The 18,150-nt window shown below is 47.1% G+C and overlaps 2 protein-coding genes across 2 annotated transcripts; both read left to right on the forward strand.

Moving 5' to 3' along the window:
• The first annotated feature begins 230 nt into the window (after positions 1-230).
• On the forward strand, positions 231-3,127 carry LOC103706364 (transcription factor MYC2-like). The gene has a single exon (XM_017842616.3). The coding sequence runs from the start codon at positions 581-583 to the stop codon at positions 2,549-2,551; it is 1,971 nt and encodes a 656-aa protein (XP_017698105.2). The 5' UTR covers positions 231-580; the 3' UTR covers positions 2,552-3,127.
• Positions 3,128-12,097: 8,970 nt separating this feature from the next.
• On the forward strand, positions 12,098-12,457 carry LOC120104357. The gene has a single exon (XM_039115280.1). It carries the CDS (start codon positions 12,098-12,100, stop codon positions 12,455-12,457), a length of 360 nt encoding a protein of 119 aa, XP_038971208.1.
• The last annotated feature ends 5,693 nt before the right edge of the window (positions 12,458-18,150 follow it).

Consider the following 18,150-nt stretch of genomic DNA (forward strand, 5'->3'; position numbering starts at 1 on the left):
AGTATGCTTTTTGCCCTTAAAAATATATGGTTGGGAAAAGCTTGCGCAAATAAATAACCATAGTCAAGCCAGAACAGAGAGAGAAAAAAGAAAAAGAAAAAAAAACTAATGTTACATATTTTTTATTTTTAATTTGAATTTTTTTTTTGGTAAGTTCAAATGCCCGAATATTCCCCTTGCACTTTAAATGGACAGCCACAACCTTTAAAGTATACGTGGGGGTAGAGAGAGAGAGAGAGAGAGAGCTGTTCGATGACATGATGTTGTTGGCCAAGATTAAACACTAGATAATAATATATTAAGCGGTTGCACTTTGTCACGTCCACAGCTTGAGGGGAAGCTTCGATTCCGTTCCACACAGTGGCACGGGAGGAGTGCAGCCGCCCGCGCTGCTGCTCGTACAGGAAAGCGAGGCCCACTCGAGGTGGGGGGGGGGACAGCCTTCGTACGGCCGTCCCTCCGACCTCCGGATTCCAAACCCCATCTTAAATTAACCTCCGCCCTCCCAACCCAACTCGCACAAAACAAAACGCTGCTCCCCCTACCCCGTTTTGCTCCACCGTGGTGCCCTGATCCCCGGATGCCTTTTGATGCCCCGGAGCCGGAACCGGAGCCGCGGCCGATGAACTTCTGGATCGACGACAACTCCTCCATGATGGACGCCTTCGTGGCCTCTTCCTCCGACCTCACCCACTTCCAGTGGCCGCCGCCGCCGCCGTCGCTGCCGCCGCTGCCCCCCTACCTCAACCAGGAGAGCCTCCAGCATAGGCTCCAGACCCTGATTGAGAGGGCCAGGGAGAGATGGACCTACGCCATCTTCTGGCAGTCCTCAGCCGACGCCGCCTCCGGCGCTGCCCTCCTTGGCTGGGGCGACGGCTACTACAAGGGCTGCGAGGGGGACAAGCGGAGGCGGAGGGCCGCCGTCTCCGCGGCGGTGCAGCAGCACCGGAAGCGCGTGCTCCGGGAGCTCAACTCCCTCATCTCCGGCGGCGCCGCCCACGACGATGCGGGGGAGGAGGAGGTCACGGACATGGAGTGGTTCTTCCTGGTGTCGATGACGGAATCCTTCGTCGGCGGCGTCGGGCTCCCCGTCCAGGCCCTGCTCTCCGGGTCGCCGGCGTGGATTGCCGGCGGGGAGCGGATGGCCGCCTCACCGTGCGAGCGGGTGCGGCAGGCCCAAGCGTTCGGGCTCCAGACTATGGCCTGCCTCCCCGTCGGCTCCGGCGTCCTCGAGCTCGGATCGACGGAGCGGATCTTCCAGAGCTCCGAGATGGTGGCCAAGGTCCGGACCCTTTTTTGCTTCGGCGGCCGCGAGACTGCGGCCATCGGATCCTGGCCGCTGCCGCCGGCGATCCAATCGGTGGCCGAGACCGATCCGTCCGTCCTCTGGATACCCGATCCGATCGCTCCCGAGATCCCGGTCTCGAAGCCCCCGTTCCAATTCGAGAACCCTTGCTCCAGTAGCCTCACCGAAAACCCTAGCTCGAACCCGATTCCCCAACGCTCGCCGCTGCCGCCGCCGCCGCCGCCGCCGCCGCAGAGCAGCAATACCAATCCGCAAACCCAATCCTTCCTAGACTTCTCTTTGTCCGAATCCGGATTGAAAGCATTCCCTTCGGCCCCGACCTGCAAGCCGGAATCCTGCGACTTCTCGACTTACGGCGACAGCAAGCGGAATCCCTCCACCGTCGTCGCCAACGAAGGCCTCTTCTTCCACCACCAGGTCTCCACCGAGAACAAGAACAAGAAATCCACAGGGGCGACATCCAAGGGAAGCAACGACGAGGGGATGCTCTCCTTCTCGTCGGCCGCCACGGCGGCGGCGGCGGCCTGGTCCCGCCCCGCCTCCGGCGGCTGTGCCACCGGGCTGCTCGCCGGCGACTCGGACCATTCCGACCTCGATGCGTCGGTCCGGGAGGTGGAGAGCAGCCGGGTGGCGGAGCCGGAGAAGCGACCGAGGAAGCGCGGCCGGAAGCCGGCCAACGGCCGTGAGGAGCCGCTCGACCATGTTGAGGCCGAAAGGCAGCGCCGGGAGAAGCTCAATCAAAGGTTCTACGCCCTCCGTGCGGTGGTCCCCAATGTGTCCAAGATGGACAAAGCCTCCCTCCTCGCCGACGCCATCTCCTACATCAACGAGCTCCGGTCCAAACTCCAGTCTCTGGAGCTGGACCAAGACGGCCTCCACTCCCAAATCGATGCCCTCAAGAAGGAGAGGGACTCGACATCGGCCCGCCCGCTCCCGCTGCTCGATAACGACCTGAAGGCCGCGATCAACGTCGGCGGCCGGTGCCACGGGGTGGAGATCGAGGTGAAGGTACTCGGCCGGGAGGCGATGATTCGAGTGCAGTGTACCAAGAGGTACCATCCAGCTGCGAGGCTGATGATGGCTCTCAAGGAGCTCGATCTCGAAGTGAATTATGCTAGTGTCTCAGTTGTCAACGACCTCATGATCCAGCAGGCGACAGTCAATATGTTGACCCGGAGCTACACTCAGCAGCAGCTCACCGCCGCACTCCTCGCCCGAGTCACCGAGCCGCCACCCCTCCGTTGATAGACTGCAAGCTTACCAATTCGAGCCTGTTCATGTGCTAGTTATGTGCATCCATGGATAGCTTCAGGTAGGCTGTCAGTCTCCTTAGGATTGTACTGTGAGATTGTAATCTTCTTCTACTAGTGGAAAGGCGGAGCTGCTGCTTCTGAGAACTTGCATGGAGTAGAGCTCCTTAAGAGATCTGCTGTTGTATATAGATTATATGGTTTCCATAGCTTAATGCAGGGTTGTATAGATATGCCTGCGTGCCTGCTGCTGAGGATCTGCTGTTCTGTCCGGTTAACATTGTGTTTAGAAGGGTAAATCATCTATAGTTGGAGAAGGTTAATGGCCTTTGTGATCAAAATGAGTCCTTGCCTTCTTTTGTGTTTTGATCGTTTCAGTGATTCAGCTCTTTTGAAAAGCTTGATGGTGCACTTCATATCTTTGGTGTGGAAACTTCATTACGACTGGATTCTTGTGTCTCTTTTATGGAGAAAAAGATTGAGGAGCTGTACTCAGTTTCAGTTATTGGTCTTGTAGTTGGTTTTGTGTTCCTGTGAAGTGGAAACTTGTTGTGTCTCACTGGTTATTCTAGTCTGATCTAGCTTAATTGTTTAACTCCTTTTATGGGCTGAAGCGCTCCATCTTAGCTGCAGTCCACCAAGTGTGACTTGGCTTCTATTCACAGGTCAAACATTTGTGCAGGTGGAATCAGATTGAGGCGCCGCAGATTTTAGAATGTTCAATACGCTTCTATTGAATGTGACTTGATGTGCTTATAATCGGCACTTGCCTGTGAACTTGATGTCCTTCAAGGAAATGTATGGGGTCGGCAAATGGCACGTTGAGTTGCGTGGGAGTCTTGTCCACCCTCACTCCCTCCCTCTCTCAAAGAAAGAAAGGTGGCCCATTAACTAGGAATAGAACAGTAGTATTACTATCAAAGGACCAGAGAATCTAGTACTTCTCCTGTAGATTTTCTTTTGTTATTTATTTATTTATCTTTAGATGGAATGAATGGGCTAAGTAAGCCATTGTAAGCCCTCAATTGAGTCACAGAGATGACATGTGCAAACAGCCGGCAAAGCCCCTAAGGTATACATGGTTCGATGCTTCAAACCAGTTTCAGCAAACCCTAATCATGTAGCATATTTAGCAAAGCCAATCTGCTGCCTAGTTGTCCTCGTGAAAAGTATGGGTGAAAGGTAACCAAAATTTTAGCAACAAAAAAAAAAAAAAAAAGGTAACCCAAAAGAATGCCGTGTAATAATATTTAGAAGTCACCAATGGTAACTATCACCAGCCAGGCCAGGCACTCTCAACAATCTTTGTCACTCAACAAACCTGGTAAGTCATGATCAAAATTTCATGGAGAGTTCAAGCTTGGATCATCAAAGCTTGGGTAATTCCAGTGCTGTCCCACCTTTCAACAAGAACCATAGAGTGGTTATTCTTCTTGTATCTTAAAAACTCTGGGTGGGGTGGGGATCTGTGGGGAGTTAGGTCGAACAGTTGTGGGGTGTGGACCATGGTCGGTCCTGGAGTTGGGCGGGAGTCGCCGGAGGTGGGGAAGGTTGGTGGGGATGCTCCCAAGTCTACGACGATGGGCCCGTCGTGGGCGGATGTGGCAAGGGGTGCGTCGCGGGGAGCGACGAGGCAGCCGGAATGGACGAGCCATCGGATTTCTCCCCGCGAACTAGAGGTAATGCAGAACCGCTTTACTGAGGTGGTGGTGGTGCCGGAGGAGGAGCTGGAGGCGGCACGTCTGGAATGGAGAAGCACCACTGTCTTGGTGAGGAGCTTGGGGAGGATCGTTTCCGGTGAGTGGGTGGCGAGGGAGATGCAACGAGTCGGGAAGCTGGGTTATAGGGTTGGGTGTTTCCCGTTGGCGGAGGGCTTCACGGCCATCAGATTCGCAAATGAGGCGGATAGGGAGGCAGCTTTGCGGAATGGACCTTGGATGGTCGGCGGCCAGATGATGGCCGTGGAACGGTGGCGGCCCAATTTCATTCCGGTTGCCGGAGGAATCGGGCGTGTAGTTGTTTGGGTCCGCTTGCCGGGTCTCCCTCTGGATTACTGGAAGAAGGAAACTATCCTTCGGATTGCAGCGAGGGCCGGCAACCCATTGGCATTAGATGGTTTCACAGAGAAGGGTAGCAGGTTCGGCTTTGCTCGGGTGAAGATTGAGCTGGACGGCTCCGCCCCGCTCACACCGGGAACCTTCGTGATGGGGAGCTCGGCAGGGGTAGAGACGAAATTTTGGCAAGGTTTTGTGTATGAAAACTTGCCGGAACCGTGCTTTAACTGTGGGAGGATTGGCCATTCAGAGGTGCAGTGCACCTTCAGGTCTCCGGCGAGGGAGGCGGTGGAGGAAACGGAGATGGAGGAGGGGAGGAAAACTGGTGGTGAGAAGGAGGTTATGGAGGCTACTGGGCAGGAGGTCAGGGAGGAAGAGGGATCCGGGGGGGTGGAGCGGGCTTATGGTCCGTGGCTGGTCACTAACCGGACCGAATTCCGACGGGCTCCGATGCCGTCTAGCCGGAGGAAGGAGGTGAATGAACCTAGGGCGGGGAAGAGTTCGGTGCCCACAGTTTCCTCTCCTGGTCCGAGTGTGGTGGGGGCTGGCTCGTCTTCGGCGACCTCTCCGGTGGATCTTGAGGGGTGGCAGAAGCCAACCAAGGTGGCTCGCCGGCGGACACTGGAGAAGGACGTCTCCTTGGGAGCGGCCACGGGAGGACCGAGTCAACTCGCGCCCAAATCCGAGTCGGGTGCCGAGTTGGGAGAGAAGCCGGAGGGGCAGGCCGATGTCGAGTTGGGCCCGGGTGTGGGGAAGCCCAGTTCCGGAGTTGGGCAGTGCTCGGGTGGACCGAGCCCGAGTCCGTCTAAACGGGCGAGGAGCCCACCTAAGACGGTGGGCCAAGAGATGGGAGGTTCGTCCACGGGGGGGAAACTTCTCTCTGTTCCCTCTGTGGTGAAGCCAGGGCGGCCGGGGATTATCTTCCGCCGGAGGTCCAAGAGCTCCCCTCCGCCTCTTGCGACGGTGCGCGGCCGGCCTCCCCGGAGGGAAAAGGTGCTCCTGGCTGGTAGCAATGGTCCGCAGGCATCGGGGGGAGCGGAGTCGTTTGGGAGGCGTTTGGCTCCGATGCCTACAGCGGCGGCAGCTTCGGCCGAGATGAAGGCGGCGGGGTTGTCCGGTGCCGGCAAGGGTCTGATGGTGGAGTCCGATGGTGGAGCGGCTGGTTCGGATGCTGGTGTAAAAGCTCCAGGTGGTGTGGGGAATAGTCCGAAGCAAGGTGTGTGCCGTGCGACATGGGGGCACAGCGGTGAGGTTGCTCCGATCCTACCAAACCACCCTTCTTCTGATTTGGGATTGGGGAAGAAGGTGGCGGGTGAGTCAGGCTCCATCAAGCTTGGTGATGCTGCCAACATTGAGGTAAGAGAGGGGCTGACAGGGGAACTTGTGGTGGATGAGGATGCTACTGGAGACCGTGGGTGCCATTTGGCACAAGCTGGTGGCGGGAAGGAGCACCACCGAATGGTTGCTCGGTTGATGAATGCAGCAAAGGGGGCGAGGATGGCAGGCTCGGAGAGTGAAGGGACTAATGATGATGCTGTGTTTCATGATTGCAGCCCCGGGGTAGGGGGTTGTGATGTTTCCTTGGGTGACCCATGAAGGTCATCTTATGGAATTGCCGTGGCGCGGGGAAGCCCTCTTTTGCGCCGGCTTTCCGCAGGATGGTGCAGTTGCATAGTCCGGAGATATGTGTGTTGTTTGAAACCCGGCTATCCGGAAGGAGCCTACAGAAGGCTAGGAGAGCGGTTCCCCGGTCGTGGGGATTTTATGCAGTGGAGTCCCAGGGGCTGGCGGGTGGTATTATAGTCACTTGGGCGCAGGGCTCTTGCAGGGTGGATGTGTTCCATTTATGTACACAGGAGGTTGTTGTAGTGATTTCGGAGGGCAGCAGAGTTTCATGGGTGCTTGCTGCAGTGTATGCCAGTACTGACTTCAGGGAGAGGCGGAGACTGTGGGAGGAGGCGTCTCAGTTGATTAGTCAGGGGTATCCTATGATGGTGGCTGGTGATTTCAATTGCATTGCTGATCCTCAGGAAAAGATGGGGGGGAAGCCTTTCTCTTATGAGAGGAAGGTTAGGGAATTCCAAGACTTTCTGACATCGAATGGTTTGATAGATCTGGGGTTCTCCGGTTCCAGGTTTACATGGTGCAACAATCAGCAGGGCCAGGCGAGAGTTTGGGAGCGACTTGATAGGGCCTGTGCGACCGCTGGGTGGGTTCAGTGCTTCCCGGATCATCGTGTGAGCCACTTGCCCAGGATTGCGTCGGATCATAATCCATTACTGGTGAGTACAGACACTTATATTCCAGTACGATCTCCCTTTAGATTTGAGAAAATATGGCTTTGTTATCCGAGATCATGGGAGATTGTGAGGGAGGCCTGGAGTGCACCAGTTAGAGGAGATGCCATGTATCGGGTGTCTCGTAGATTGGAGTTGACGAGGAGAAGGCTGAGGAGGTGGAACCGTGAGGAGGTGGGAGACATTTTTAGGAGGATTGAGGAGTCTGAGGAGGCTATTGCTAGGTTGCAGGCTCAGGAGGACCAGGGGGGTGGCCTTGCGGATGGGGAGATGGGGGAGCTCAGATCATTATTGACATTGCATGATGGCCTTCTTAGACAGCAGGAGATTTTTTGGAGACAGAAATCGAGGGTACAATGGATTGTGGAGGGGGATAGAAACACTAGATTTTTCTACCAGGCGACAGTTATCAGGAGGCATCAGAACAGAATCAGAGTTATCAGGGATGAGGGGGGCAGCTGTCGGAGGATCCGGAGAAGATTCAGAGGGTTATGGAGAGTTTTTTCAGGGCCAGGTGGACAGAGCAGCCTACAGGTGGGAGCATAGTGGATATCCTTTCGCCTGAGGTAGGGGTATCAGAGGAGGAGACTGCAGATTTGACTAGACCAGTATCGGAGGTGGAGATCAGAGAGGCAGTGAGGTCCCTCGCAGGGGACAAGGCTCCAGGGCCGGATGGCTTTCCACCCTTATTCTTTCAGAGATATTGGATGATAGTGGGTCGAGATGTGACGGCGGCTATACAGCAGTTTTTCAGCACAGTTGTGATGTCAGCAGAGTGGCAGAGGACTTTCATTACCTTGATACCGAAGCGGCAGGATGCCACGGAGCCTAGTCACTTTCGTCCGATTAGCCTTTGTACGACCATGTACAAGGCGACGGCGAAGATCCTTGCGGCCCGATTGCGGTGTGTTCTTCCTAGGTTGATTAGCCCAGAGCAGGGGGCCTTTTTGGAGGGGCGGAGTATCTCTGACAATGTACTTATTGCCCAGGAGTTTATGTTCGATCTTCGTAGGGCTCCGGTGAGGAGGAGTTTGATGGGGATCAAGCTAGATATGGAGAGGGCCTATGACAGGGTGAGATGGGATTTCTTGCAGCAGTCCTTGCGGAGTTTTGGTTTTTCTGAGACGTGGATCAGGTGGGTGATGGGCTGTGTGTGTGCCCCTTCTTTTGCTATCCTGGTGAACGGGACGCCATCTCGGTTTTTTGTGTCGGCAGGGGGGTTGCGTCAGGGCTGCCCCCTTTCTCCCCTATTGTTCATCATGTGTTCAGATGCACTGTCCAGAGCACTACGACGGGCAGTGGCCTCTCAGGAGTTGGAGGTTTATAGACCGGTGGTGAGAGCTTCTCCGATTTCCCATTTGTTATTTGCTGATGACTGTTTGCTCTTGGCCAGGTCGTCGGTGCAGACGGCCCGGATCATCTGTGGGATTATTCGGGACTATTGTGCAGTATCAGGACAGCGGGTCAATTTGACCAAGTCATCTATTATCTTCAGCCCAAAGACCAAGGTGGCAGTGAGGAGGTCTATAGTGGAGACCCTGGGGGTGGGGGAGCAGGAGGGCATGATGACATATCTAGGGGTCCCACTCTACGGTCAGCGGTTGCGGCGGAGGGATTGTATAGCTATGGAGCTCAGCATCAGACGTAGACTAGAGGGGTGGCAGATGCATACACTCTCGATGATGGGTAGGATCACTCTGGTTCGCTCAGTTCTTACCTCGGTTCCTATCTATCTACTTTCTAACACTCTCATTCCAGTGACAGTCCTGAGGTCTCTTGAGCAGCTGTTCAGGAACTTTATTTGGGGGAGATGCAGTGGCAGGGGGGGTATCCATTTATTGTCTTGGGATGTTGTGTGCCAGCCGGTTAGCTATGGAGGTTTGGGGGTGCAGTCCCTAGTGTCGACACGGGAGGCACTGATTGCTAGGCATGCAGCTAGACTTGTGCTTGAGCCAGAGGGTATGTGGTCCTCGTTGATGAGGGCCAAATATGGTGCCTTGGTTCCTGGGATGCGAGCTGGTCGTCACCATTCTCCGATTTGGAGGGAGATTTGTACTCGAGCAGGGGTGGTACTTCCAGAGATTAGATGGATCATAGGCGATGGGCGATCTATTGATGTGCTGGAGGATAGCTGGGTGACCGAGATACCGATCTGTCGTATGCCGACTATGGTTGATGCGACGAGTTTAGAGGGCTGTAGGGTTAGCGAGCTGCTGACATCAGAGGGGGCCCGATGGAGGGAGGAGATGGTCCGGGAGGTCTTCGGGGAGCAGTTGGCGGAGTCGGTTTTGTCTCTTCCGGTTCCCATCGATGGGGGGGGGCGACAGGCCAGTATGGGGCCCGACGGGACGGACACGCGTGCGTGTTAGAGATCTCCGTGCATTGTTCGGTAGGGAGCCAGCTCGTCAGATTGAGGGAGGTTGGATATGGAGATTGCGGATTCACCCGCGAGTGGCTTTATTCATCTGGAAGGTGGCCTGGGGCTGCCTTCCTACGAGGAGTCTGTTAGCCTCGCGCGGTATGGCGGTCTCTCAGTGCTGTGAGGAGTGTGCAGATAGTGAGGAGACGATCGAGCATGTCATCTTGCAGTGTCCCAGAGCCAGAGAGATATGGAGGAGATCACCGGTCCTACTACCCGACTCGATAGTCTCTGTGCAGGATATGATACAGATGGTGAGAGCATCCATTTCGAGCCCCCGATCTGTGGAGGTAGGGATTTTGGTGGCATACCTGTCCTATCACATTTGGTTGGATAGGAATGCTGGCCTATTTGAGGGGAGGAGGTCGTCCCCGAAGAGGGTAGTGGATAGAGCGACGCTATCTGCGAGGGAGGTTTTTGCGGCTACTATGCGGTTTTCTTCTGGGATAGTCAGGGACATCTGGGGTACTCTCCACGCTGATTCAGCGCCCCGTTTTGCCCTTGTTTCTTGGGTACCCCCACCCCTTGGCTATCTCAAAGTAAACTTCGACGGCAGCCGGTCAGTGGATGGTGTGGCTGGAGGGGTTGGTTTTGTGGTTAGGGATCATCTTGGTAGGATGATAGCAGTAGGAGGACGGCGCACGCCTGGACTCACAGTGGTGGGAGCAGAGTTGCGGGCGGCTTGGGAGGGATTAACCTATGTGCGGCGGGTACTTGGTGTGGAGCGGATTTACCTTGAGGGAGATTCATCTGTGGTTGTCGACTGGCTTCGAGGGGCGGATCGGTTCGGGGATGGTCATCCCCTTATTCGGGAGGCCCGGAGGATGGTGCGGTTGATGCACGATGTTCAGATAGGACATGTGTTCAGGGAGGCGAACAGGGCTGCAGATTGGGTCGCCTCTTATGTTGCCCGGCATTCCAGAGATTTTACTTGGACGTCTGATTATGACGTTCCTCCTTCTTTGCTTTCTTTACTTTCTCGCGATTTAGCAGGTTGTACTCACGTTAGAGTTATATGAAATGAGTAGCCGTTTTTTACCAAAAAAAAAAAAAAAAAAAAAAAAAAAAAAAAAAAAAAAAAAAAAAAAAAAACAAGAACCATAGAACCTTTCCTTGACCTAGTCTTGGAGAAGTTGTTCCAATCGCGCCCTAACTGAAGGTTTAGGTGGGCTATCATTAGTGAGATTTCTAGGTCGGTAATATTCCAACACCCTATCCGCACCCTAATGGGCCATGAGATGGGCTGGGTCAAATGATTCACCATCCAAGGAGAAGCTCAAATACTTGGCCAAGGAGGTATTTAGGCCGTCAATGAACCAAGATGTTCATCAACAGCTTGGGTTTAGGTCTATAACTAGCATGCTGGACCTTGGTTAAGCTAAAAACCAAGCCAAGATTGAATGATTTTTTCCTTAATCTTGGCTCACAAATAAGCCAAGCACGAACACCTTAGGCTTGTAAAAATGAATTAAGAGCTCATCTCAGCTTCATAAAAGCTTTGTTCAAGCTCAATTCACAGGACAAAGGAACTATTCTCGATGCACCTTGTCAACCTCAGCTCAAGCTCGGTCACTTCTTTAATATAATGAGCCAAGCATATAAGCTCTTAACAAATACATAACGTGTGATAGTATTAATAACACTTAATATCTATGCGAATGAATAAAATCAAAGCATAATATAAATAAATAAATATATATATATATATATAGAGAGAGAGAGAGAGAGAGAGAGAGAGAGAGAGAGAGAGAGAGAGAGAGAGAAAGAGAGAGAGAGAGAGAGAGAGAGAGGTGGAGTCCTCATCAAGCTAGTGCTGAGTGGGGCTATCAAATGAGCAAACTATTCGTAGGAGTTTGGCATACCAAACTGACATTAGCTTAATTTATTATATTCATTCTTATAGATTGACATAAACGATGTAAACTACAATGTATTTGAGCACCTAGTGCATATTCAATGTCTTCTTCCTCTTTATCTCTCCCTCAAAGTCAGTCAAAGAAATGGAAGTCCAGTTTTATGCAGCATTTGCCTTTCTTTTTGTATGGTTTTAATTGGAGTCATTTATTCACTTTACTCTTTGTAATCAAATCATAAAGTCCCAGATATATAGTTGTATTTCCTCTTAGGTGCATCATGCTAGATACAATCCATAGCATCAACTATAACAAGATCGCAAAACTCTGCAGGTTCGTGCGAGCTTGCATCCACCCTTAGAGTTTTATGACCTCATTTGCAATTGATGCTATAGTTTGATTGCGAGGTGATGCCCATCTTTATTGGCTCATTGCTTTCATGCTAATTTCCCGGGTCAACGTAAGGTCGTATCACACGGTCCAAATCCGTGACAACTTGCCACATCATTTTAGCTAAAATCCAACCGAAAACGGTTTTACCCGCTTGGCCAACGGTCCTTTCTAACCGACGCCCTTCTTTCTCTAGAAAACCACAGGAATGCCCCTACCCCTTGCCAAAGTTCTTCCATGGACTAAGGGCAATCCTGCAATTTTCGCCTTCCGCAGGTGCAAATGGAAACTTGGGGAAGCCGTTTCATTACAGCTCCCTCCTGCGATGCCCAAAGTTGCGACCACCTCTCTTCACGCTCCTTGCAATAACCATATAAAACCCCCTCTCGCCATCTCTCCATTCAATCTAATGTCATCTTCCTCGAAAAAATTCTCGGATTCTAACATCAACTCTTGCCTATCTCTCTTCAATCCAATTTATTACCATCCATCTCCTTGGATTCCGACATCGATCGACTGTCGTCGAGGATGAAGAACTTGTCATGCCTCTCATGCAATTCACCACCCAGTCATGCATCCGCCTTCGACGATGAACCTTATGAGAGCCCATGGTGGGTTAGGCGATGCTGCGGGATTGAAGGGAGCAGCTGGTCGGGAAGCCTGTCGCCGCCTCCCTATGCCCAGTTGCGGAGCGAATCTGTGAGGGCGGCATCACGAGAGAAGAAGAGCGGACATCGCAAGATGCTGAGCACCGGCAGCCCATTGACAGGCGACTTCGATCTCCATTCACCCTTGGGGGAGCCACGGTTGGTGCGCAGCGGAGGGTTACGGAGGGATTGGAGCTTCGAGGATGTCCGCAAGCAAAAGGCCGCCATCAAGGATGCGTAGAGAAGAAAAGATCCATGGCGGCAAAATTTACTGCATTGTCCTGGAATGTATCGATTTACTTATAAGTGCATGGATGTTGGATTTTGAATTCATCTAAAGGTGGGCAATTCCTTCTTGATAAATAATTTCATTTGGGCTTCATGAAACCTTGACAAAGCAGTCGAGTGCTTCATGAATATATATATATATGACGGAAAGATTGTTCGCGTTTCATTTTGTTGAGAGGATAGGGGCTGTCAATTGTTTCTATACTTCATCATATTAAATGAATACGGTTGTCTTTTGTTTAAATTTTCATGAATCCAATGAAACCAATATTTTGTGCAGCATAAGATTATCCATGTGAGTCGAGTTTTTGTTATATTTCACTGCTTCATGATCCTACATCCGAGTATTTTTTGCTAGCTGCAATGCTTCGTCAAGTAATGGGGTGAGGCATGTATACAAGATTTGTCTTAATGATGGAAAAGAAATGGTAGCAATTAGGCCAAAAGGTTATTGGAAGAATTATATCTCAATTTTCAATCATTCTATTAGCCTTGACTTGTTTCAAGTTCAGGAAAGGCGCTAGACTTCCACTGGGGCAAGCTAATATCAGGCATTGGAAGGAGGTTTCTCGCACTCAAGTCTCATATATATTAGTCATGGAGCCCAACTAAACTCAGTTGGAGATGGGGGAAAATGAAGGAAAGAAAAGGCATATATACTTGTTGCTGCTCTCCTTTTGAAAGTACTTAAAAACCTGAGACATTGAAGAACATGCAGAAAAAGAAGGTGAAGGATGGCTCCTGATTCCAGTTTTTAAGTTGGAAATAGTCTATGAAATATAGAACATTGTTTTAAAAAGAACAGTCTTGATCGCGAACAACTTTATGTAATTAGATGAACATTTTTTTCCATCTATTATTTTTCAACCTTGTTTTTTTTTTTTTTTATGATGAATTCACTATCTTAGATAACGACATATTGACCAGAAGCTGAGGTCTTATCGAGATATTCCTCTATCACTTTCGGGTCAAATTTGTTTTGCAAAAGGTGACAGTGAAACCAGTTCTTACTACGATTTCATTAATTCAATGAAATGTGTGGTGGTTTTACCACCGTTTTGCTCAAAAGAAAATGGTGATGGTGAAAATATTCAAGTACATTATGATTGCATATAGAATATGTTCGCCACAAATATGCTTCATAACTTTCAATAAGATCAAAGAGCTGTCGATTATTCATGTAGAGTTTCTTTTTCTTCCTTTGTCATCTCTACCATCTATCCGACTCGGATCCGAACTCTTTTGTCCAGACCTTTCATCTCTTCCCATCCTCTTCTCTGCATCCAATCCAACTTCGGTAGTCTCAGCAGCACATGAACAAGCAAAGACCAACAATTTTGTCGAGGTTTTGGATTTTATGAGTGAATGAGTGGAAAATTGGAGAGCTCCAACACATGAATAAATATGAACCAAGTTACAATGCTACTTCTATATATTAATGTCTGAGAGTAAAGTCTATATTCAAGAATAATACGATAATGAATAAATAAGAAAATATTTTTAGGCACAACATGATATTGAAGAAACCAATTATACTGCGAGTAAACAAAACACAGATCATTTACAGTTTGTCTGCTCTTTGCTACCATCGTATATATGTATCATATAATATACATCATGCATTACCATACAAAATGGTACTAATATTCTTGCTGAAAGTAAAGCATGGCAAGTCTTCAGCAAAGAGTGCAGTCTTCAGCAAATGGCCTGCACGAGTATATGGTACACTACTATCAAAAAAAAGGAGAGAGTATATGGTACACTTGCGTCAAAGAATTGGGCAAGTAAAGTTTTTATTTGGCAAGTCATAAAGGCATCAACACATCACAGATGCAATTTCAAAATAAAATAAGAAGAAAGACTTGACCGACCTCCAAAATTCAAACGCTGTGTGAGTGCAGGGCAAGAAGTTTGTCACTTGGCTCGCCCAGCAACTTCCATTTCATGATAATTTAGAGATGTAAAACAAAAAGATAGATCATATGGGTTGGACCTTTTCAAAGTTTGAATGCATGCATCTTATTACCTTGGATATATACAATCTCACATAACTTTTGAACCAAACAAATTCAGGAAATAAAAGCTTCAATGGCCTTGGGAAAACAAATGATATCCGACAAAAAGCAAGGTAAATAGCAAGGCAATAGTATGCCTACTTAAAACTATGTATAAGTAACCACCTAAATCTCTAAAATGAACACTAGCAATAATTAAAAAAAATGGATCAATAAGAGAGAATTTGGCAGAAAAATAAACAGAAGAGGGTAAGCAAGATTTTTGTGGTTGGGTGGCTCTAGTCTTCTTTTTTTTTTCCTTGTGAATTCGATGATGTTTCGGAGAGCTTCAGATGGGTATCTACAACTACCCACCGTACCTATTTAGAACATTAAAATTTTAAAATGTTACTCCTCCATATCTCTTATTTCATTGTGCAACCACTTGACAATTTGTTTGACCATGCCAAACTCGACAAAGCCAACACGATCAAACAAATACTTCTTATTTTATTTAGTGCCTTAAATAATAAAATTTATATAATTAAAGAAGAATAAAAATATACATTATTCGGGGTGCCCTTCATACGTGGCAGAAGGATATATAGTTGGTTGTACACGATCGAGCAAAATTAGGGCCCAAGCAGAATATGTTCGATGTGAATTCTTTGATTACAATAAACATGTGGTATTTCAATTTTATTGATAACATTTTGGAGACCAAAAAGCCGAGTTGGATATCTGAACTGCATGGATTGGGATGAATATGGAATATACTTGACTCCCAGAAATGCTTATAAAAATAACATTATCTGCTTAAATGATTAGTAGTTTATGGTGTATTAGGAACTCTCTTGAACTGCAAAAGATGTTTATTTTCCCAAAAATTTTAGATGAAAGAAGCTGCTCTGGCTTATGTCTTCCCCTTGGTAGCCCACATATAGCAACATATATAGAAGGATTATGGGCTTGTTGCACTCATTCTTTATACAAAGCGCAACTTGACGTGGATGGCTGTTTTAGACCTCCATACGCCATGGTGAAGGTGGTATAATTGCTGCTAATGAAGTTACAAATGTAGTAGTTATCAAAGCTTTTTCAGTTTGGGGTGATGACTCTTTGGAGGAAGAATGTGTTTTCTTAATATGTAGTAGTTATCATCCATTTATAAAGGATAAAGAAGCATACCAAAGCCTTCATCATATAGGTGTCAAGATTATTTATCAGTTCAGATATTGAGTTTGGATCCTAGAGGGTGTTTTTTCTTTTCTTTTTTTTTCCAAAGGATAGATCCTCTTTAGTTTGTATTTGAACATAAAAGTCTAGTCCATATCTCCCACCTTTTGCTAGTGTATCATTGGATGGGAAAATTATTAGGTGGACCAGATCTACTCTAGACCTAGAATAAAATCATATTAAGTCGCATTGTTTAGATATGGGCGAGAGCAGTGAGGGCTTAAGCGATCGAAGTGACCTAACCTGGCTTCATCTAGAAGGGCCCTCGGTCATCTATGTCGTCTTTGGAACTCCTAAAAGAGTTTACGGGCCTAGCTTAACGAAAAGGCAAGTCCTTCGGTTCGAGTGATGGTTCACCAGTAAGAGATGCTATTACACATAAAAAAGGAGGAGGAAGAAAATTAGAGTGATTTCATCCTAGGTTTACAGTGGACCAGGTTTACATAATAATTTATCTTTGGATGGGATCACGATGACTCGTTATCTTTAATCACCAACCATTTATAGATTTTTAATCATTTGAGAATGGTCTTCCACTGTTCAAATGGAAAGGCTTCATACTAATATTAGCCATTATTTATATTTGATGAAGTGATAAATTAGTCAAGTGTGTGCATATATATATATATATATATATATATATATATATATATATATATATATATATATATATAAAAGCATGCATGAGAAGAATCTAGTGGGTGGGACAAAGTTGGCCATGTCTTTTTAAGCTACTATAATATTCGATTTAGAATGTCGTAATCATAAAATAAATATAATATACAGGACTAGTCTTAATATGGGTAAGATTTAGGATTGTAGGTTATTTTCTACTCATCTCTAATATTAAAAAAATAAAAAGATATGCTAAGTTCTAGCTAGGGCTTCAGATTTCTCTCTTGACAGAATTTTATATTTTTTATATAGAAGGATGACATATGAGAAGAATAAGTTGTTCCTACCCACTCGGAGATGGACAGACCTCTCGAGAATAGGAAGACTGGAAGTGGAGATTCGGGCCCATTGGAGTTTGACCAGACTTTGCAAGTCGAAAAGAAAAGAAAACTATTCGTCCACGTTGCAACGGGGTGGTGGCGAGTTGGTCTTATGGCTTTCTTGAGTAATCGTGAGGTCGCGAGTTCGTCAGATTTTATCCAAAGTTATTCCAAAAAAAAGATTTGAAAAACTTAAATAGTTTAAGCCAGTTTTTCACGCACTTATTTTTTATATTTTTTCTAAATTTTTATAGTTTTTCATAAAATAGAAGTTCATAAAATAGAAGCCAGTTTTTATGAATCAAGAAACCAATTGTATCATTAGATAACTGAAATCAAGATGAAACTGGATCCTGGCTTATCTAGGCCAAGATGGAACAATTGGAGAATTTTGGAAGGTTCCAAATTTTTTTAGATGTCAACCAATTATTTAAATATGAGATATTGAAATCTCGGTCAATAAGTTAAATCTAAAATCAATAATTATTTAAAATATTAAATTTAAAATTTATTAAAGAAAATATTGATTTAATAGATTAAATAATTGATCGACAAATTTCTTCCATCAAGATAAGGAGCTTTTCTCTTCCTATTTTCGGGGTATCACTACCGATACAAACCTAGATCCCAGTTGATCCCTTGGTCAAGTTAAAAGTCTTGAGTTCACTACAAAAAAATCAGGCATTGTCGACGCTTTTTATTACTTATACCGACGCTTATAAGCGTTGTTAGTTTTATTACTGATGTTTTATAAAGCATCGCACAAGTGTCGGCAATGTGAGTGTTGAAAGAAAATTTGCTGACGCTTTTAGAAAGCGTCGCTAACTGCCGATGCTTATTAGTGTTGCCCATTGCCGATGCTTTTTTGCGTCGGCTAATAGCAACGCTTAATCACGTCGCCAGTTAACTATGCTAGAAAGCGTCGCTAATATTTTTTATAACCATGCTTTAAAGCGTCGTTATGGTTATATATTTTTTAGAAAAAAATTATTTAAAAAAATCTTAAAACTCTGCACGCGCGCGCGCGCACACGCATATATATATATATATATATATATATATGCTAAACATATACTCAACAAAAGTTGTATTATTACATAATCAAACAGATTATTTGAAATATTTATATTATCAAATATGATTGCATTTACATTGTTAATTGACATTTACGATTTACTTCAAAAAACATTATATATATATATATATTTCCTAAATAAATAGTCTAAGGGCTATTAGGGGTCGATGGCATCATCATCATCTCTACAAGTAGAGGATGTACCAGGATCCTATAAGAAAAAGATAGAAACTTTAGAAGTTAAGAATACAAAAATCATTATGCTAATACAAAAATATATAATAATTATGTAAAATATTTAAATGGATGTAGTTATTTTTCCTAAGGAGGGGCAAACCTATCAACA

The sequence above is a fragment of the Phoenix dactylifera genome, chromosome 17 (assembly GCF_009389715.1).
Source record: "Phoenix dactylifera cultivar Barhee BC4 chromosome 17, palm_55x_up_171113_PBpolish2nd_filt_p, whole genome shotgun sequence".
NCBI lineage: Eukaryota > Viridiplantae > Streptophyta > Magnoliopsida > Arecales > Arecaceae > Phoenix > Phoenix dactylifera.

Coding starts and splice junctions, on each gene's coding strand:
- LOC120104357 (XM_039115280.1), top strand. CDS start 12,098: ATGAAGAACTTGTCATGCCTCTCATGCAATTCACCACCCAGTCATGCA.
- LOC103706364 (XM_017842616.3), top strand. CDS start 581: ATGCCTTTTGATGCCCCGGAGCCGGAACCGGAGCCGCGGCCGATGAAC.